The following is a 22170-nucleotide window of genomic DNA, read 5'->3' as shown; positions in this document are numbered from 1 at the left end:
TGGGGGGTGGGCATGAACAAGGACCATACAGTTATGTTGGGCACAGAAGCTCTACATCAGTGTTCTCCATTTTAAGGCCTAAGGCAACTGGCAACTCCCAACCACCTCAAGGGCAAATCTTCACGTGTGTGTGTGTGTGTGTGTGTGTGTGCAATAGCTGCTCACTCTCAGAAGGAACTCTCTAGCTTTGCTTTGTTGTTTGCTTAAGCAAAGGCAACTGCTGTGCTCTGGGCTACCAGATAAGGCTTTGGTGATGGAGATTCAGGAGACCTGCCGCTCATCAACTATAAGGTGGCTGGGATGGGGGGGCGGGGAGAAAGGAGAAAAGGAGATCAGCCAATTAGCTGTGGTGGGGGAAGAGCCTAAGAGGCAAAGACCAAAGTGACTGGCTAGCTCCAGTGTGCAGGCATTGGAGGTGAAGTGGAAACTGAATGTGTGGGTGAGAGAGAGAGCAACCTGGACTGCACTGGGAGATTTTGAAGCACTGAGTAGAGCTTCAGTGTTCAGTGTTCTCACTGAGAACACTCTCTCAGTGACAAGAAAAAGTTCCATCCCAATCAATATACCAAGTAAGCCTGTCAGAATTTACCTGCCTGGTGACTGATGAGGCCTTGCTTGGACAACGTGGATGGGGAGGAAAGGCCTGAAAAGTCCTCCAGCTGAGTCCGATCGCCACTTGGCTGGAGAGAGAGGGAAGAAGAGAGGGCCCCCAAAAGCCTGGGAAAGGCCCCCAAGTAACCTTGGTGGTGCCTGGACCCCAAGTAGCTCCTGCTAAACAATAGTGAAGATCAGTGCTCTACATTCTAAATACAGAACTAAATACACCTTTTTGAAAAAACACTGAATGGTGAGATCTGCACAATTCTTCTCAAGGTTGTTGTTGTTGTTCAGTCATTAAGTCGTGTCCGACTCTTCGTGACCCCATGGACCATAGCACGCCAGGCCTTCCTGTCCTCCGCTCTCTCCCGGAGAGTACTCAAGTTCATGTTCATTGCATCGGTGATGCTATCTAGCCATCTCATCCTCTGCCGTCCCCTTCTCCTTTTGCCTTCAATCTTTCCTAGCATCAGGGTCTTTTCCAGGGACTTTTCTCTTCGCATTAGGTGGCCAAAATATTTGAGCTTCAGCTTCAGTATCTGTCCTTCCAATGAGCACTCAGGGTTGATTTCCTTTAGGATTGATTGATTGGACTTCCTTGCAGTCCAGGGGACTCGTAAGAGTCTTCTCCAGCACCACAGTTCGAAAGCATCCATTCTTCGGCGCTCAGCCTTCCTTATAGTCCAGCTCTCACAGCCATACGTTGCTACTGGGAACCATAGTTTTGATTGTATGAATCTTTGTCGGCAAGGTGATGTCTCTGCTTCTTACTATGCTGTCTAGGTTTGCCATAGCTTTCCTCCCAAGGAGCAAGCATCTTTTAATTTCATGGCTACAGTCACCGTCTGCAGTGATCTTGGAGCCCAAGAAAATAAAATCTGTCACTGCTTCCATTTCTTCCCCTTCTATATGCCAGGAAGTGATGGGGCCAGATGCCATGAGCTTAGTTTTTTTAATGTTGAGTTTCAAACCAGCTTTTGCACTCTCCACTTTCACCCTCAACTAGAGGCTCTTTAGATCCTCTTCGCTTTCTGCCATTAGGGTGGTATCGTCTGGGTATCTGAGGTTGTTGATAATTCTCCTGGCAATCTTAATTCTGACCTGTGATTCATCCAACCCGGCGTTTCTCATGATGTATTCTGCATATAAATTAAATAAGCAGGGCAACAATATACAGCCTTGTTGTACTCCTTTCCCAATTTGGAACCAATCGGTTGTTCCATGTCCGGTTCTAACTGTTGCTTCTTGACCCTCGTACAGGTTTCTCAGGAGACAGGTTAGGTGGTCTGGTACTCCCATCTCTTTAAGAATTTGCCACAGTTTGTTGTGATCCACACAATCAAAGGCTTTAGCATAGTCAACGAAGCAGAAATAGGTGTTTTTCTGGAATTCTCTTGCGTTCTCCATGATCCAGCGAATGTTGGCAATTTGATCTCTAGTTCCCCTGCCTCTTCGAAACCCAGCTTGGACTTCCGGTAGTTCTCGGTTCACATACTGCTGAAGCCTAGATTGTAGAATTTTGAGCATAACCTTGCTGGCATGTGAAATGAGCACAATTGTACGGTAGTTTGAATTGGAATGTAAACTGACCTTTTCCAGTCTTGCGGCCATTGTTGAGTGTTCCAAATTTGTTGGCATATTGAGTGCAGCGCTTTAACAGCATCATCTTTTAGGATTTTAAATAGCTCAGCTGGAATACTGTCATCTCCACTAGCTTTGTTGTTAGTAATGCTTCCTATGGCCCACTAGATTTCACTCTCTAGGATGTCCGGCTCAAGTTCAGTGACCGCACTATCATGGTTATCAGGGATATTAAGATCTCTCCTGTATAGTTCTTCTGTGTATTCTTTCCACCTCTTCTTAATCTCATCTGCTTCTGTTAGGTCCCTGCCTTCTTTGTCCTTTATCATGCCCGTCTTTGCACAAAACGTTCCCTTGAGATCTCCAATTTTCTTGAAAAGATCTCTAGTCTTTCCCATTCTATTGTCTTCCTTGATTTCTTTGAATTGTTCATTTAAGAAGGCCTTCTTGTCTCTCCTTGCTATTCTCTGCAACTCTGCATTCAGTTGGATATCTCTTCCCCTTTCTCCCTTGCTTTTCACTTCCCCTCTTTCCTCAGCTCCTTGTAAAGCCTCATCAGACAGCCACTTGGCTTTCTTGCATTTCCTTTTCTTTGGGATGGATTGAGTTGCTGCCTCCTGAACAATGTTACGGACCTCCATCCATAGTTCCTCAGGCACTCTGTCTATCAGGTCTAATCCCTTAAATCTATTCCTCACCTCCACTGTATATTCATAAGGGATATGATTTAGGTCATACCTGAATGGTTTAGTGGTTTTTCCCTACGTTCTTCAATTTAAGCCGAAATTTTGCGATAAGAAGCTCATGATCTGAGCCACAGTCAGCTCTTGTTTTTACTGACCGTATAAAGCTTCTAAATCTTTGGCTGCAAAGTACATAATCAATCTGATTTCGATATTGACCATCTGGTGATGTCCATGTGTAGAGTCACCTCTTGTGCTGTTGGAAAACTTCTCAAGGTACCACATTATGAAATAATCCTGCACGTGAGGAATGGCAGAAACTTACCAACCTTGCCTTACAATGAACCAGAATCATAAGGCTAAAGTATGCTGCCCTTATCTCTCTCGACGAGCCCCTCTTTAAAAGACAACTGCATTCTGCATCATTCACAGTTGTCTGAATATTCTTAATCTGTATGCAGGCCTTATGCAGAGCACTTGGCAATGGTGCCCCTCTTAAAAATGTACACGATCTAGTTAAGACAAACGCTGTGCAGGAAGAATATGTTAAACAAAAAAATTAAACAGTTTTCTACCACTTCTGCTGTTTCCACATTTACAAATTTACATTTTTGCTCCAAAAAATCTTATCCATTTTATATCCAGTCTCAGGTCATCTAATTAAAAAACATACTAACTGCCACAACTCAGGAATGACTGGAAATTGCTAGTCAAGCCCCTGGGAAAGGAATGGATGCTGTTCACTAGCCAACCAAACATGAGGAAAAAGGGAAATTGGCTTTATCTCATGCCTGATCAGCCAAGAGTCACTACACACCTCTAGACTACAAAGCCGGCTAATGAAAAGAAGCCATACACTATAAGATGAACTGAAGGAAGAAATTGCCTGTTCACATCTGCCAATTAAATTTCCATAGCCAACCAACAACTTTCCAATCTGATTCCGCAGTCAAGCTCTACTTGCTATTCTCCATACATGTTCCATTCTTCTCTGGAACAAAGAAACACAATGCAAAACAAAACCCCAGCTCTTGTCCAGTCATAACAGCAGCATACCAAGGACACTGCGGTCTTTAAGACAGAACTCCTAGGCAAACACCTGGATGTTTGCCGGATTTTTCAATTCTCACAACCACAGCAACTGTATTTTAATAATCCACCTTTATTCGATGTCAGCAGCAGCAAATCAAGTCATAGCAACACAGATACTGAGGATACTGTCATTAGCCCAGCACAGGAAACTTGGGAAATATAGCTTTATGAGATTTGGTGGGACTCTCTACCAAGAATTCTTAGCACCTCACCAACCTCCAGTTTTCAGGATTCTTTGCAAGAAGCCACGATGGTTAAAGAGTAGCATAGATATCACCTTTAGTCTTCAACCATCACCTGTAACATCATTAACATGATAAATAACAAGCATTAGTTGGGCAGTACCCAACTGGACACTACCGCTGATGTCAATTAATGTAGATGGCTGGCTGGAGGGTGCTGGGAGCTGTAGTCCAACATATCTGTAGGGCACCAGGTCAGGGAAGGCTGCACTACCATAAGAGACTTCTAGCGCAACACCAATAGCATTAGCTGACATGATGGGATTCCCCGCAAAACCCACTGTGCCAACAAGTGTTATTGTCATTGCTCTAGAGGTCCCTTAATCTAGGCCAATGTAATTTACATTAGCACTACTGTCTGATTGGATATGGCCCTTTTTGCACAGAAAACACAAACAAATCTTGATAAAGATACTCACTAATATCACTACAGAATAATATCAAAAACAGTTTGAATAATGCTGTTTCTAATACAGGAGTATACTGTGCATCATTGTTTAAAGTTTAGCTGTACCTGAAGTTTCACAAGGTTTATAGGAATTCTGATAAGAATCTTTCTTAAGTTCTTCATGTCTATATATAAGATGTGGTTTGTTATGGTCATCTTCATGTTCATCTTCATCTGATGCCATCAAAGGTTCTAAAAAGTATTCACCATCGTGGGATCTAAATGTGCCCATCTGAAAAAAAAAAAGAGGGAGCCACTGGAATGGAGCAAAAGAGAAGCATCATCAAAGGAAATCCTAAACGCTAGAATGGAAGTGTTTATAACTGAAATAAGGGAAGATGTGCCTTCTAGTAGGTTAAGACCTTGGAAAAGCTAATCATAGTTTCATTATGACTTATTATATGAATTAAGGTCTCCAAACCTTAAAGACAAAACTGGGATTTCAAGCTTATGGGTGCTGATGAAACATTGAAGTTGCAATCCTATACACACTTGCCTGAAGGTAAGTCCCATTGAACTTAATAGGACCTATTTCTGAGTAGACACGTATAGGATTGTGCTGTTATATTTGTAGCTGGTTTCAAGACAGCAACGGTAAATGTGGATCAGAGTCTAGAGCCTATAATTCAAATGAAGATATTTCTAGAATGGTGGAATTGGGTTAAACTCATTAATTAGCAAATAACAAAATGTGTGAGCTGCAAATTTCTCTGTAATTCCGTAATGTACAAATGGCTGTATTTTAATTAACTGCTAATGGAGTTACATCAGTCATCTAAACAGCCGCTATCTGAGTGTCATGACTAACTAAAAATTAATTATTCTGTATTAAGACGAACTTATAATAGTCCAACTAAATTAAATGGAACAATATGTCGGACAAAATCATCTACAGAGTGTTTTGAAATGAAAAGCATATGAAGCATTTGAAAACTATCTTGAATGCAAAAAGGTGGCCTAGAAATGCTATAAACAGTCTGATCCTTCATGTTGATTCAGAGGTAAGTCCCACTGAATTCAATAACTTTTACTCCCAAGTGGGAACATCTAAGCCTGCAGACCTAGTTTTTCCAAGAACCTGGAAAACTGAAGTATGTAATAGCAACTGCTTGCTACTCATTTTGTAATACTGTGAGATTTATGTGAAACAAACCCCACAAAAGTAGCTATGGCAGGCTGCCATGAGTTTTGGCAGAGTTGTATCTCCAAGGACAGCTGTAAGTAATTGAAAAATGACGCTTGGGGAATCACCAGTAACTGTGTAATGAGCCCCAGGTGAGAGTAAGATGGGGCTGATTAACAATAACAAATCTTCAGCCAGAGCATAAAGGAAGCATTGGAGAATATTTGGTGGTCTCTTATTAGGATTATGGAACAAAACTATAGAACCAAATAAAGGTTCATCTAGTGACAAAAAATTAATCTGGAGCCAAGAACTAGCACGGGGGGTGGAATTGGCCATCTGACCTCTAGAACTTGCTCACCCCGGTTCTAAAGCCACGGAAACCTAAACATGGTGAAGACATAGATATAGCCGATATTTCACAACCATCATACACTTTTCCATAAAATCACCAAATTTACACTATTTGCAGACTAATACACAATGAGCATTTTCACATAATGGGCCATGTAATATTACAAATTTGTACACATGCATAGCCAATTGAGCATGGTATAGCACACACTGACTTGTACAGCAATCATTTCTGATTAGTTGGCTGTGCCACTACACTAGAACAGCGATTTCAGATGAAGTTCTGTCATAATCTACAGGAACATGGTGTCTTCCTGAGGAGGCATACAACACTGTCAGGTCTGCAGCAGGTGAACTCTGAAATTTCAATTCAGACATAAGCACCAAGGTTGACAAGAGAGGTAAATACTGATTTTGAAATAGCATTGTTCTGGATTACATCAAAAGATAATGTCCTCTTCAAAACACAAATGACTAAAAATAACTGTAAAAATATATTTACACACTTACACATAAATGAATACATCGGCACTTAGACAAACTACCTTTGTCTTTCAAACATGAACATCTTAGCTATGCACAAATACTAGATAGATGGAGATGTCGGTCAGTAGATAGATATTTTATTGACTGATTTAGCTGTAAGTCATAATGACCAGAAGAATGGAATGGGACACACAATCTGCCTCTTTTTCTTCCCCAGAAACAGGCAAAAGTGGAATGCGAAGTAAGGACTCTGCATCCCTCCTCCCCACACAAACATAAGATAACTATTATCTGCCCACCTTCATCAGCAGCTCTTTAGAGTGAAATTCTTGAGAAGCCTAAGTGGGCTCTGAATTTCAGTGAATTCTGAGTCAGTAGCTCAGTGGCCCACACAACTGCTTATATAAGCAGGTTCCCTTCTCACAAAACCTGAATGAACCAAGCTTTGTCCATGTCTCTTAGAAACTCCCATCCCCAATTGACGCAGCCCACAAGGACAGGCATGGGAATCAGCGGAGAAGAAAAAGGCAGGATCAGATTAATAAAGGCTAAGGTGACCCTGCAGGAGGCCACATGGCAAGCAAGTGAAGGTCCCAATTGGCCCATTGGCTTAGGGCCAAGGGTTTCCTATCCCTGCTATTTATAAAGAATTTAGATACCCGATTTAAAAGGTTATGTTTTCAAATACATTAATTTCAAATAGAATTGTATTGTTACTGTTTGTTGATTTAAAATGTCATTACTGCAATTGGTGATAAAATGGTAAATGCAAATAAGCTGTAAACAAGTGCACATAACAAACAAGCTTAGCACTCTGTGATAAATCATCAGTTGGATCAGTCAAATACTCCTTTGTAGATCAACAGAGCAGAACTCTATCAAAGACTGTTTTAAAGCCCACTACATAGCCATGAGGTCAAATTCTGCCTTTCTATCTACAAGTTTAAATCTCATTTACTTCAATAGGAGTTGTACATGCATGAAAAGGACAAAAGCCCTTTGATTTGTGTATACAATATACTAAATGGAAGCATGCATCTTGGAAGGTTCTTCTAAGTCTCTGAACAGAAAAAAATGGTGTATTGAAATATTTTACATTTTGGCAATGTGGTGTTTTAACTCTGAACTAAACGGATGGGCACTGTACATAAAATCCTATGCTTATGTTTAACAAAAACAAAACAAAAAGAAAGGCAACCAAGAGATTATTAACTAAAATGTGTCAGGCAGAAAAAGGATAACTAAACTCACACTTGCTCAGCTGCATAGCTATTTACATAACCCTCGGTCACGTTCTGCAACTTAGCCACTAGGTTAAAATTTGGGTTATGGAACATTTAACGTCAGCGGAGCCAGAGGGTTTTACTAACCATGTTATAGAAATACAAAGGAGGGAGCAATCCTACCGGGATAGGCGGCCACCTCCGAACTCGGAGGCGACCGCCTATCCAATGCAGGGCAGGAGAAGCATGGAGGGGATCGTTCCCTCTGTGCTTCAGCCGCCCTGCATTTGTGGCTAGGCAGCCAATTTCAGCTGAGTGGAAGGCTGAGCGGGGGGGGGGGGGGGCAGAAGGCTGAACGGAAGGCGGAGCAGGGGAAGCGGCTGCTGGACAACATGTTGGATGTGTTGTATCGGTATTTCCGCCTTCCCTGCCACGAAACGCCCCGTTTTCGCTGCTCCGCGCTCCTCTTCCGAGCATGGAGTGTGGGGCCATTCTGAGCTGCCTGAGAAGCAGTGTAGGAGGGGGGGAAGATCGGTTCCCGAAAAGTGACATAGCCTATGGTCACTGACTAGAGGCCATAGCATTGCTCCCTAAAGCTATGTAAGCCTTCCAACATGGGGTAGACCAATTGTCTTCTCTCTGAGAATAGTTCAAGCTTCAGAAAAAGCCACAGAAGAACTTGCACAATAATAAAAATGAATTTAGTATTGCTAGAAGTTATAACATTTCAAACTTGCATACTGAAACTATGGTATTGCTGTATAATGATAAAGTTGAAGGTTCCATGCCTCTTTGAGATAGGGATGGCGGAGAATTTCTCCACGAATCTCGGGGAGGCCGAATGCCAACGCATTTGGCCCCCCGAAATTGTTGGTGAAATTCTCCCCCCCCCCCGGGATGGGACTTACCTCCCTCAAATGTCCCTCTCGGCGGCAGGTCCTGGCGGGAGTTCGTCGGTGGTTCGTCGGCGGTGGGGGCGGCGGCCAGTCTTCTGACCGGCTGCCACCGCCACCATTACAAAATAAAGTAATAAAACACACACACACACCCGTGATAGGCTACGTAACGATTTACGTAGCCTATCACGGCTAGATTTCCAAAGTCAGCCGTGATAGGCTACGTAAATCGTTACGTAGCCTATCACGGGTGACTTTGAAAAGAAAAAAAAAAGCGCATACGCTTTTGGGCGCCGCCATTTGCGTTCCTTATTTGGTCCCGGTAGTTTACGTAAAGATTTACGTAGACTACGGTGAAAATAAGGGCAACGCAAATAGCTTTGGACTTATTTTCGCCGTAGTCTACGTAAATCTTTACGTAGACTACTGGGACCAAATAAGGAATGCAAATGGCGGCACCCATGGGCGCCGCCATTTGCATATGCATTTTTTTTTCAAAGTCACCCATGATAGGCTACGTAACGATTTACGTAGCCTATCATGGCTGACTTTGGAAATCTAGCCGTGATAGGCTACGTAAATCGTTACGTAGCCTATCACGGGTGTGTTTTTTTGTTTTCCACTTTTTTATTTCGCGGCCAGGGAGACGGGGTGCTTCTCCCTGGCCTGAATTTCGGCTGGGCGAGGCGGGGCGCCTCCCCCCCGGCCTGAATTTCGGCCGGGCAAGGCAGGGCGCCTCCCCCCCCCGGCCTGAACTTCGGGGGGAGAACCGAAGCGCCTCCCCCCCACCGCAAAGCAAGCTGCGGGACCAGGTAAGTGCCTTTCATACATCCCTACTTTGGAGAGGGTTATACCCTTAAAGATGGCCTAAAAAGAATTTTAAATAAATAAAAAAATAAATAATGGTTTTAAGGCTGGTTCAGCCATTATTTATCCCAGTAACAGTGAGGCATGGGCTCACGCTCAGGAATGTGTGCCCACCACCCATAGCATGTAATGTGAGCTGTATGCAGATAGAGAGAGAGAGAGAGAGAGATAGGAAGACACACAAAAATAGACAAATGAAATAACACATATACAGACATGCATATACTACCAGTCACATGGGTTGGGGGGAGGCAGTTCCAGAAACAATAACTTACTGCCATGTCTGAACTGGCTCTCAGTATATCCAAGAATAATGCTATTCTTATTGTATGCAAAGGTTTTGTCATGAAAGGCTCAGAGGACAGACCAGTCAGGAAGCTAGAAAAGAACATTATTCCCTCTCCCCAACAAAAATAGAACTACAACAGGTCCATTGGTGTGCACCAAGAAGCAGGCATAGTGATTTCCTTAATTGTACCATGTTCCTTCATCCTTTCTAGCTCTATTTCTACCTTGTAGTGTAAGAGGATGGGGATTCTATGGTGTGTCTTCCCCTACTTTCAGAGAAGTCCACTTTGTACAGAACTGCAACACTGCAAACTTTCCCCAAAGCCTGACCTCTCATTCTGTTGGAATTCCACTGAAGGTTCTGGAGTGCCCCAACAAACTCTGGCACCTAAGGAGGGGTAGGGCTAGCTAAGGGGAAGAGATGGAACTCCCTCTCCAAATAACCAGAACTCTTATTTCTTCCTCACCTTTAACAACTAAGTAAGGAATGCCACACCAGGAGTGATCTCTGTCCTGGGAACTAGAGCAGCAGAAGCTCTGCAGCAAAGGAGCAGATACTGGCAGAAACTGTCTAAGCCAAGCTCGCTCCTCCTCCTCTGTGAGGATCTGCACTGCCTCACAGCTCTGGCTGAGAAAGTACAGCCATGTCAAAGAAGGAGCACTTGACAGGCTCTGGAGAAAGGTAGCTCAAAGGTGAGGAAACTCCCCACTCAGGAATATTTCTTGTGGAGTGAGGGGATTACCATCTCCTTGTTTTGTTCCAGACTGCTCCGGTCTAGAGGGTTTAGGTTTCTCTTTGGTTTCAACCTTGGATCATTAGGAGCAGGAACAAGGAAGACCAAGGCTATCGCGACCTGGGCTGCCCACTGGATAGAACCCAAACTGCCAACCATCTCTGCTGGTGCATATGCAAAAACCAGATCATTGACGTCTTCCAGCACCAGCAGAACAACTGTTCGCTGCCCTGCTATAGATGCTAGCATACTACTGGTAGAAAGGAAATATTGAATAAGAGAAGGGCAGATCTGTGAAAAGTCTTCAGGAAATTATCTAAGATCTCATAACCAATTAAGCATTATTTTAAATGTTACTGCAGTGACAAGCACAAGAGTGAAGTAAATAGTTTCACTTTTGATAACTTCAGTATTATTTTCACTGTATAAAGTACAAACAATACACTTTATTATGTTATAGTATGTAGTATCTAATATTTTTATGGCAAATGGCTTCAACAACAAAAAAGGCAATTTACTTTGAAAATAACTTCCCAAACAAAATTTCAGCTGAAGTATTTCTAAGTAAACTGTACTACATACACCATAAAGTTAAAGAAAATACTTTATGATGCACAGCCCACTTATTCAAAACAGTAACAAAATAAAGAAAGCACACAAGCAAAACATGCTATGCAGTACAAAGACACTTACAAAATTCATAATCCCAAAGGGGTAGGCCGTTTTAGCCTACGTAAATATTTACGTAAGCTATTACAGTGGGGGGGGGAACGCAAATGGCGGCCACTACGCCATTTGCGTTCACTTTTTTTCCCACCATAATAGCCTACATAAATATTTACGTAGGCTAAAACGGCAAAAAAAGGGAACGCAAATGGCAGCTGCTGTAGCCACCACCATTTGCGTCCGCCATTTGCGTCCCTGTATTTGGTGTGATAGGCTACGTAAATATTTACGTAAGCTATTATGGCGGGGGGGAAGGGAACGCAAATGGCGGCCACTACGCCATTTGCATTCCCTTTTTTTTCCACCGTAATAGCCTACATAAATATTTACATAGGCTAAAACGGCAAAAAAAAGGGAACGCAAATGGCGGCCGCCGTAGCCGCCACCATTTGCGTTCACTGTTTTCTTGGTGGGGGGGTTGCCGTGATAGGCTACGTAAATATTTATGTAGCCTATCACGGCCTCCGCAGGGATGCAAATGGCATCCCTGCATTAGCCGTGATAGGCTACATAATTATTTACGTAGCCTATCATGACTATAATGAGGAAGCGAATGGCGGCCGCAGACACGGCCGCCATTCACAAGTCAGCGCGGACGGCAGCAGGTAAGTGTTCCGTTTCACACACCTTTCGTGGGGTAGGGGGGCGGGGGGCTTCGTTCCGCCACGGATTTCAGGGGGCCGAATGCACTGGCATTCGGCCTCACCGAGATCCGTGGAGGAATTCTCTGACATCTATATAAACCTTGAGACCCAGCATTGAGATTTATTCATTTAATTAATTAATTAATTAATTTCTATACCGCCCAATAGCCGAAGATTCACTTCTACAATGGAGAATTACAAACATGCAAGGAGAAAAATGCTTCCCAGCAGGCTCCAAGAGCAATACTACATCTTAGCATTTCATTAACTTTAAATTAAGAGGGCACATCACTGGATATTTTGTCTTTTCTTGCGGGAAAAACAATTCAGTCAATCTCAGGTCCCCATCAACATGTCTCCTCACTAATAGGGTTTTTTGTATGATACCGTCTTATTAACAATGGTCATAATGACAATTCCTGCACAAAATATCGAACTTACCACTCTGACATGCCACAAATGCTATGCTATTATTTATTATAGAGTGCTCTGAGCAAGACTTATCACTTCTGTATCCTGTACATGATCTCACAGAACACAGGCCCTAAATTAATGTTTAATAACAGTGGTAGTCATGGTGGTGGTAGCACTACACTCACTTTAGCTCTTTTGACCCTATAACAATGAGAGTTGTATAGAACAATGCACCCTTCCACATGTGGTAAGCCTTCCTTAAGCTTTGCAGGGTATATAATGAAGACACAATGAAGATTAGATTTGACCTGTATGGAAGAACCAAACATTTAGGCATAGGCTGCATATATCTTAATGATATATAGCAAATTAGATCCGCAACATCTGGTGCTATGGGGAAATGACGTAATATTTGGCCATAAAGCTATTCTAATTACAGACAGATGATCCATCAAAAATTCTTCAATCTGTCAAGAGCAACACTAGACTCTCCAAACAGCCTAGCTTTTTGTTTCTGTGGCATTTACTTTAGGAAAGGACTCTTTTTCTTTAAATACAGCTTGCCTTGAACTGAAGACTTACTTCAGCCAAAAAAACAGTGATGTCTACTAATATACTAAAAAATACTACACTCTGTTCACTTGTATCTTCCCGCCTATATTTTTTAACAGACTTGGGTAACATCTGAGTTAAATAACAATTAATATATTTTACCTCTTGGTTTTCTGTCTGGACTATGTTTGAGAAGCCACTTTGATCCACCTGCAGTCAGTGAATTCCTCAGCAGATCTGGTTGCCCATGTCTTATGTTCTTATGTCTTTAGGAAGCTAAAACTGACCAATGAAGTGAAAGTAAAAGAAAAATATAGAACTTAGAAAAGTGTAGTTAGCTTGTGTCACTAGAATGATTTACCTTCAGATCTCAAGGTGCCCTTGTATACAACCCCCATCCTTTGGCTAGAGGACCAAGACCTATTGGTAGAAAATTCCCCATTGCTCCCTATCATCGTACTATGTACTACAGTATTCCAGAATGTAAATACTTTGTGCAACTGCATCACAGTTTTAAACATTTTTTCTAGTTACACCATATACTTAATTTACTCAAGAAGTACTTATTGTACACTTAGGGCCACTTCAGAATATATTCATATTATGTATATCGCCCTGAGAGCTTTGGTATAGGGTGAGTCATAAATTACCCTATACCAAATGAATAAATAATAAATAAATCAAATTCAAGTATGAAAAACATTTCCATGTAAGAAATGGTCATACAACTTGCAGCTTCGTATAGATTGGTACACATAGCAATATTTACTCAGATTGTTCGGTGGAAGTGCTTTCCATATAGGAATTTTGTCTCATCTGAAGCAGCCCTTAGTCAGTGGACATAGAACTGATCTCTTAGTATCCATTGGACTGTGGTAGAGTAGGGAACAGTTATCCATTCACATAGCCCCTTTGTCCAGTGTAAACACATACACTTTGTAAGGATTGTAGCCATGATGCCCTAGACTGTCAAATCTTGCCACTGATATAAGTTCTATTTATTTCATTAAGCTTGAGCTGATACAGAACTTTCACGATACATTATTAATTAGTAATTAGCACAGGTAAATTTCTGATAGTATACAGATTTGTTTTCAGGCAGATTGTATACATGTTCAGAGTATGTTTTAAATTTTAATTTGTAATCTTTCTGTAGGCTTTTTTCTAAGTTCTATTTTTTCCCTTCCTCTGACATTTACAGCATTGATCCATTGCATTTCCCCACAAATATGTGAAACTGGATGACATAATTGTCATCACATGGATCAAAGCAGCTTCTCATACTTCATTTGCTTTTGATTTATAGGAAGCAGTAATGGAAGAAACTGTTCAGGCACAGAAAGAGGAAAGTTTGCCTTTGGATCCATGTTTAATGGTTTTATATATAATTATTGATATTGATATAACTAGCCTTATGCCAGATAAGTAAAATTGTACTTCCCACGTAGCTCCACTAAAAGACTGGTAATTTGGTAACTGATATTATGAGAGAATTTACAAAGACATTGGTTGGTTCAGATGCAACATCAGATCGTGATTTGGTGCTCTTTGCACAAACCACAGTTTGCCTGGTTTGGAAGTCGCAGCAAACTATGGTTTCATTGCTCATTCACAAGTGAGGGCAAATATGGGTGCACAGAGAGAAAAGTGAGGTGAAGGGGGAGCACACAAGCACTGAGCATGTTCAGCATAATTTGACATTATGTCTGAATCAAGCCAGTGATGATCAACTGGATAAATGATAATCATTTATTCAGTTCGGATAGAGCTGAAAAAAATGCTATATACTTTCTCACATGGTGTACAATGAAAACAGAATGCAGAAGATTATGTGAAAAATAACAACATACAAATGGGTACTCATGAGGAACTCACAGGAGACATACAGAAGAAAAAGAGAAACGAATGTTTCCCTCACTTTTCCTTTTTTCCTGCAAGTTCCTTGCCTGGGTGACTAGAGGACTCTGGGAAGGCTGGGGCCATGCCCCAGAGCATTAGGGGTGTCATGTCAGGCCAACTCAGAGTCCCCTTGCCCAGAGACTCCAAGGAACCCAATAGGTGAGGCACTTTCAGAGGCTGACACAAAATCTCAAGATCTCTCATGATGCAGTGTTGGGCACTTCTGACAGCTTCACAGAACTTGATGGGTGAAGAAACCCTGGGGAAGCTGGTGCAACACCCTGAGAACTCTGAGGATGTGATGCTGGGAATCCACTGAGTCTCCCCATCCAGACAAACAACGTTTGGTTACCTTGCTCCCCCACACCATTCAGCATGTGGGCTTGTCTTTGGCTCAAGGAATGAGTGTGGCAAGAGCATCAGTTGCCTGACTCCAAGGTGCTTGGTACTCCACAATGGGTTCAGGACTGAAAGTGCAGGGGAGGAATGACAAAGTTTTCTTCCCCTCAGCTGCCCAAAGTTACAACCCTGGCTGCCAAGGGCTATACCTGTGCCCTGGATTTTTCTGTCAGCATGAAGCCAATGTGCATGCACAGTCATCATCCTGGGAAAGTTGCTTCTGTCTTGTAAGGCAGCAGCAAGTGTGAGAGGGTGTCCATGAGTAGAGACCCTAACTAACTTAGCACCTTCCCGTCCAATTCTGCAACTTCCATGTCCGAGTTGAACATTTTATTTTATGTGACTAATAGCCATTATGAACCACATACTTAAAACATCAAGTAATAACAAATCGTAAAACATGTGTCAGGTTAACAGATCATCTGCACAGTCAACTGCAATAGCGTTCAGGGTGACTACACAAATATGTTTCACAGCCTTAGCAATCTTCCATGTCTATCTGCACAGAAAGGAGTTTACTAATAAGTCAATGATAAATTATAATAGATATCACGTAATGAGAGCTGTAGTGTAGCAGACCCAGGTTTTTCACACTGTGCTGCTTAATTGGAGGAGAGAAGAGTAAAACTCTTATTGTAAAGAATAGATTATAAAGAATAAGGAAAACTGAAACCGGAACAGCAATATCCTACTTTGAGAACATTTGGCATGTATCTGGAGCTAGAAGTTTGATTTCTTAAATGATTATTGAAAAAGATTCTGAAGTAAACAAACCAAAGTAGCACAAAGTTTCACAAGCCTTTAATAATGCAGAGTTGCAGATTATGAATCCTGACACATTTTGAGCCAGAAATGCTCTTCACCAGGGGAGATACTAGGTGTCTATTGATTATGCTCTTTCAATATACTTCATAGTAATTAATTTAATATAATAATAATTGAAATAAAATCTTAATGTGACATGGCTTATACCAATAATAATTAAAACATGTTTCTTTTAAGAAAATAGTTTCTAATAAAAGATTCAAAGGGATCTCAGGAAATAAGTTAAAAAACACTTGAAAGCCTCTCATTTTGACAAATTACACAGGGCACAATCCAGTAATCTTGGTATATTTTCCATCCTTGCCCATGCATGTGTAGGAGTTCCCTACCACTGATCCACCCCCTCTCAGCAGTCCTCCTGTGGCCAAAATCTGCATTCATAGGACATTTACACATGCCCAGTGGTGCACATAAGGGACCAGCTAGATCTGTCCTTTTACTTAACGTTCAGTACACCTTAATGCAGTAAATGCTCTCACAGTGAAACACAGTCAGGAGTCACAGCTGCAATCATTATAATTACAACGAGAATAAGAACAAACTAGCAAGACAGTATGATATAAAGATAATTTAAGCCAATTCACATTCTATTCCAATCAATCAAGCTATGTCGGATTAAAAATACATGTGCTTGCATAAGTGGCTTGCAAAACATAGTCTGTATATTTCTAGTGATCCATCCACCAGCACACTCTATCCTATATCTGGAAAAGTGTACAACAACCAAATATATTAATAGTTGTGTAACTCATTCTTTTGAAGCTTCCAATAATCAAAGGTTAGAAGCCTTAGTTTTCGAAAGGTTAAGACAAACTTGCTTTCATAGACCTCAACTTATTTTACTGATATAACTTATTCTACTGATATTACTAAAAATGTAATAAATTAAGTCATAGCTGGAAGAATGAAATACAGGCAGAAATTCAAAAGACCTGAAGTGTTTCTCCTTTACCAAAAATGTCCTGCAGCAGATGTGTAATCCACTTTGGTTCCCCACTTGTAAACTCCTAAATATAGTCTCCTGTCTCTGAAGGGCATCATCCGGACAAATTGCCTGTAAAAGTGCTCAAATCCTAGATACACAGTAAATATTTGGGTCAGAATGTAGCACATAGTGCTTGGAGCTGGGAGATCTGGTTTACTGCATGGTATTGGATGAGTCACTTTTCATTCTCAGTTCCCCATCTGTAAAAATGTGAATTTATCCTAGTAATTTGCCATTTGCGGATAGTTTTTCCCTAGTGACCAAGACTGACTAAACCTGAAACATAGTGACCCATCATATATGCTGCTAATACAATTCTATCTGTCTCTCTTCTGCATGATAGGGCCAGTAGCAAGGCAAAGTGTGACACAAAGGAATGATCAAAGACAAAAGGAAGTACTACTTCACAAAGTGCATGTTTAAACTATTGAATTCAACACTGCAAGATGTAGCGATGGTCACCGATAGAGATGACTTCAAAAAGCGATTAGACAAATTTATGGAGGACAAATCTATCGATGGCTACTAGTCGTGATGGCTATAAATTATCTCCACTATCAGAGACAGTGTGCCTCTGAATATCAGTTGCCAAGGAGCAGGACGATGCTATCCTGCTAGAGGGTTTCCCATAGTGGGAACAGAACGCTGCACTAGATTGGCCTTGCCTGATCCAGCAGGGGTCTTCTTATGTTTGTAATGCTTGGCATGAACCTTAGTGAGGGAATCACTGGACGTGTGGAAATTGTCCCTTGTGTTCAAATCCCTCTGGGAAGCTCCTCCCCAGCTCAAGGGAGGGTGAAAAAAAAACAGTGAATAGGCAGGTTTTATTTGCATTGCCAGTGTAATACTGACCGGCTTCAATGGGTGGTTTTGAAGGTGCGTAAAGGCAATAAAGCAAAGTAGAATTGATATATACATTTTAGTAATAGTATCTCGATAAATTACTTGGTTTACAGTATCACTGTTATCTGCCCCAAATAGTCTTCATGTTACCCTGATGAATTCCAGCACTGTATTTTGGACTGAAAAACAGCCTGTCAGAATCCCAAACTATAATACAGTTTTGTGACTTGTTTTGTTGCATAAGACCCTCATCTTACAAAGCTCAGGTTGTTAAGGAGAATGCCATTAAGATAGCTATGGATATTATACAAATGCCACATGTGCATCTCAAAGAGAAGAATCTCAGCTTGAAGGCAACAATGCTACTACCAACAGCAAAATCTATCTCTTGCAGGGTCAGCAACCCAGGAAGGTTCTAGCTCAAGCTGTCAGCTCTTCCACAAGTCAGGTCTTCTCATACGGTCTTCAGGCAAAATGGACCTGAACGAAGAATCATAACAAACACTAAATGCAGTGCTTACCAGGCCACCACAGAGACTGAAGATTGCTGTGTGTATTTCCTGTTCATTGACATGCCCACGGTAGAAGCAGTGGTGCAAATGTGACGGGGGATGCCTTTTTGCATCCCCCACATGCACCTCAGTGTAGTGAGGGGCAATGAAGCTGGCATCAGCACTCAGATTCAGCTGGAAAACCTGTCCATAGGCACTGAGGTGGTAATGGGTCCTGAAAGGTTCTACTAGTGCCTCCATACTCCTTTTCCGTCTTTTGAAGTGGTGTGTGTGAGGAAAAGCTTCTCCAAATTCATTCACTCGTGTAGGTGTCACTATTTCATAAGATGACAGGTGCTTCACCAAAATCTCTGCAACAAACCAGCAAAGAAACAGACTTTCAAAACACTACAGACACCCAATATGGCCTAGTCATGTCTATCAAAAGGTGATCAGGCTAAGCTACCTCCCTTCTGGGAGGACCAGTACAACCCAATCTGTTCTTTTGAAAACACATACTCTCACACATGCTGTTCTCCCCCAAAATCTGAATTTGTAGACCACTGTTGTTCATCCTCAGCTCAAAATAAATTCAAACTATGAATAAAACCATGAACAGAACTAAACACCAAAAGACCTCCAAATTGAATATAGAGTTTCCCATATAGGGCCATTTCCAACACTGCATTTTTTGCTCATGTTTTGAAGTTGTGTGTAGGGAAGCAAACAGGAATACATGAACCAATGAAAGATCGAAAGGTTCAGACACAATCCTTTTCACTTTATTCATGTTTGACCTCAGTGACAATACAAAGAAGTATGTCTCTGGCTGTTTTCTGGATGCTTTCTAAGGCAACATCTTAAAACTTGAATAGCAAAAAGTTTAGTCAACAGATGAAGAGGAATGTATAAATGTTATATGGATCAGGAATGGGCAACTGGTGACCCTCCTCCAGATGTTTTGGCCTACAACTACCATTAGCCCTACCCAGCATAGCCAATGCTTAGGAATTCTGGCAACTGTAGTCCAAAGCATCTGGATGGACACAAGTTGCACAGCTCTGTTATAAATCATTGTGAATTTTGCATTTTGTGGAATGCTATACATCTGTAGCATTCAGTCATAAAGCATTAGACTTAAAAATAGCACACCGTTTATAGGGCCATTGTAGCATGCATACTACATGAAATCCACTCCCATTTGCATAGAGCAGCTCCAATGACACTGAACTGTTGTCTACCAAATGTGGATTAAAAACCACAAAGAATCTTGTGGCACCTTAAGACTAACACATTTATTCTGGCACAAGCTTTTGTGGACACTGTCCACTTCATCAGATGCGTGAAGTGTTAACCTCAAACTGGCAGCTTTATATACACATGCTTCACAGAGGGGTGGAGAATGTAAGCTGAGTTGTCAGAGGGAATTGAAATGCAAAACATACAGACATTTCAATTCCCTCTGACAACATAGCTTACATCTCCCCCCGCCCACCACCAACAGGTGTATATAAATCTGCCAACTTGAGGTTAACACTTCATGCATCTGGAGAGCTTATGACAGAATAAATGTGTTAGTCTTGAAGGTGCCACAAGACTCTTTGTTGGTTTTGCTGCAGCAGGCTAACACAGCTACCCTCTGGCAACTGAGGATTGAGACCACTGTTATTCCTCATACACACACAAACACACACCTTCCCCGGGCTTAGTCTAAACTAGGGCTGAGTCCCATAATTTGTTCACCTCTGAAATATACAGAGGTTCCAGTCCCCACTCAGCCATGAAGCTCATTGTTATTGGAGGTGTAGTCAAACACATGTGGAGGACACCAGGTTAAGATTGCCTCCCTTACGGGAGCCAGTGTGCTGTAACAGTTAGAGTGTCGGACTGGGACTCAGGAGATCCAGGTTCTAGTCCCCACTCGGACATGAAGCTCACTGGGTGACTTTAGGCCACTCACTGACTCTCAACCTAACCCACCACACAGGGTTGTTGTGAGGGAAAATACGAAGAGGAGGGGAACCATGTAAGCTGCCTTGGGTTCCTTGCAAGAGGAAAAAAGGCGGGATATAAATGTAGTAATTAATAAATAAATAAATGAGTGCTTGTGACAATGTGCAGTGCTTCTCCATCCCCACTTAATAGCTAACTGGAATTATAACAGTAGAGACATTTCTTTATTAGGGCTAACTGACATACTTTTCATATGGCTTTTATGTTTCGTGTTGTATTTTAGGGTTTTAATTTTTGTGAACCGCCCAGGCAGCTTTCACTATTGGGTGACATAGAAATGTAAGTAATAAATACATACATAAATTAGGGCTGCCTGTAATTTGTGTCTAACTGTAGCACAGGTGGGCAACGTGTGGCCCTCCAGAAGTTGGACCCCAAGTCCTACTGGCCATAGCTAACATAGCCAATGGTGAGGGATGATGGAAATTGCAATCCAACATCTCGAGGACCACACCTTCCTCACCTCTGAACTATAACCATACCTGCGAATAGGAAGAGGAGAAAGGGTGTTCTGCCTGGAGGATATGGCCCGCAAGCCCCCCAATCTCTCTTTTTGGGTGCCATCCTATGCATGTTTAGACAGAAATAAGTCCCACAACCCCCAGCATGCCCTGGCCAGGATTGCTCCCCTTACAGGCCGAATCTTATGCGTGTTTAGACAGGGGGGGGAAAAGTCCTACAATTCCCAGCATACCCCAGCCAGCCATGGCTGGCTGGGCGTTGTGGGGCTTTTTTTTATGTCTAAAGACGCATAGGATTGCACCTTCTAAACACCCCGACAACCAGGCGCGAGCTGCGAGCGCCCCTCTCCAACTCTCTCGTCAAGGGCGCACAGCGCCCTCTTCCCGCACGTGCACGTGCAAAGCGCCCCCCCACAGCGCGCGGGCGCTTACCTCACGCCGCGGCTCCGCCCCAGCGCCAAACGCCCCGGTTCCTAGAAAGCTGCTGTCCGCAGTTGAGGTGGCGCGGCTCCCTCGCAGCCTTAGGAAACGTTGAGACTCCTCGACCAATTTTACTCCCGGGTGCGCGAACACGCACAGGCACTCACACTTAAAAAAAAAAAATTATTATTTTTTACCTTGCTTGGGGTGCAGGCGGACTTCCAACGTCCTGGCGACGAGAAGGGAGAGGAGGTTCAGCAGCCCCGCTAGCCACTCGGGAACCCGCATGGTCCCCCTGTCTCCCTCTGGAGGGAAACCTGCGCCCTTTTCACCGCCGCCGTGCCTCCCGCTTTCAGCGACGACCACGACGACGCTGCCGGCGCCGCCTCAGCGGCTGTAGCAGCCCGCCGGCTGGGCCGACTTTGGAGTGCGCGGCACGTTCATGTTCCTGTGGCGCCCACCGTGTCCCCTTCTGCGTCTCCGTCTCCTCCTCGTTTCCGTCTTCCTTTCCCGCTTCCCCTCGACTGGTTCGCGAACGCTGCCCTCTTTGCGCTCCCTTCTGCGTGTCTGCCCCTCACATTCGCGCGCTCTCCGCGCTGCCGCACCAGAAGGGACGGGTGCCAGCTTCGCTGACTCTGTGGCCACCCCGGGACCCCCGACATCAAAGAATCTGCCCGCCCCCTTGGGGCAGGGACCTCACTAGTGATTGGAGGGCTCTTAACGCTACCCACTTGCTCTCGCTCACACGCAGAGCGCTTCGATGTTCTGCGGCTTCTTGCAAGGGGCCGTCACGGAAGGAAATCGGCAATCTAGTCCTAAGCTGACGCCTTTATGGATTCGTTCGTTCATTTACTCTTAAACGATTCGGGCCAGATAAAAGCTAC

General features: G+C 42.8%; 1 protein-coding gene across 2 annotated transcripts in view; it reads right to left on the bottom strand.

Moving 5' to 3' along the window:
• ADAMTS20 (ADAM metallopeptidase with thrombospondin type 1 motif 20) overlaps positions 1-21759 on the bottom strand; it is a 112592-nt gene extending 90833 nt beyond the window's left edge. Inside the window, exons 1-4 of one of the 2 annotated variants that reach the window (XM_084811815.1) lie at positions 21484-21759; positions 18423-18763; positions 4710-4875; positions 2746-2753 (exon numbers count right to left, since the gene is read on the bottom strand). In XM_084811815.1, the coding sequence (XP_084667941.1) occupies positions 2746-2753; positions 4710-4875; positions 18423-18763; positions 21484-21574 (606 nt within the window). In that variant the 5' untranslated portion in view covers positions 21575-21759. The remainder of the gene's footprint in view (positions 1-2745; positions 2754-4709; positions 4876-18422; positions 18764-21483) is intronic. The other variant, XM_084811814.1, reaches the window with a different exon arrangement.
• Positions 21760-22170: the final 411 nt, after the last annotated feature.

This window comes from Heloderma suspectum, chromosome 7, assembly GCF_057233095.1.
Source record: "Heloderma suspectum isolate Gila_16-S chromosome 7, 16-S_ref, whole genome shotgun sequence".
Lineage (NCBI taxonomy): Eukaryota > Metazoa > Chordata > Lepidosauria > Squamata > Helodermatidae > Heloderma > Heloderma suspectum.
This window is presented reverse-complemented; position numbering and strand designations above follow the sequence as displayed.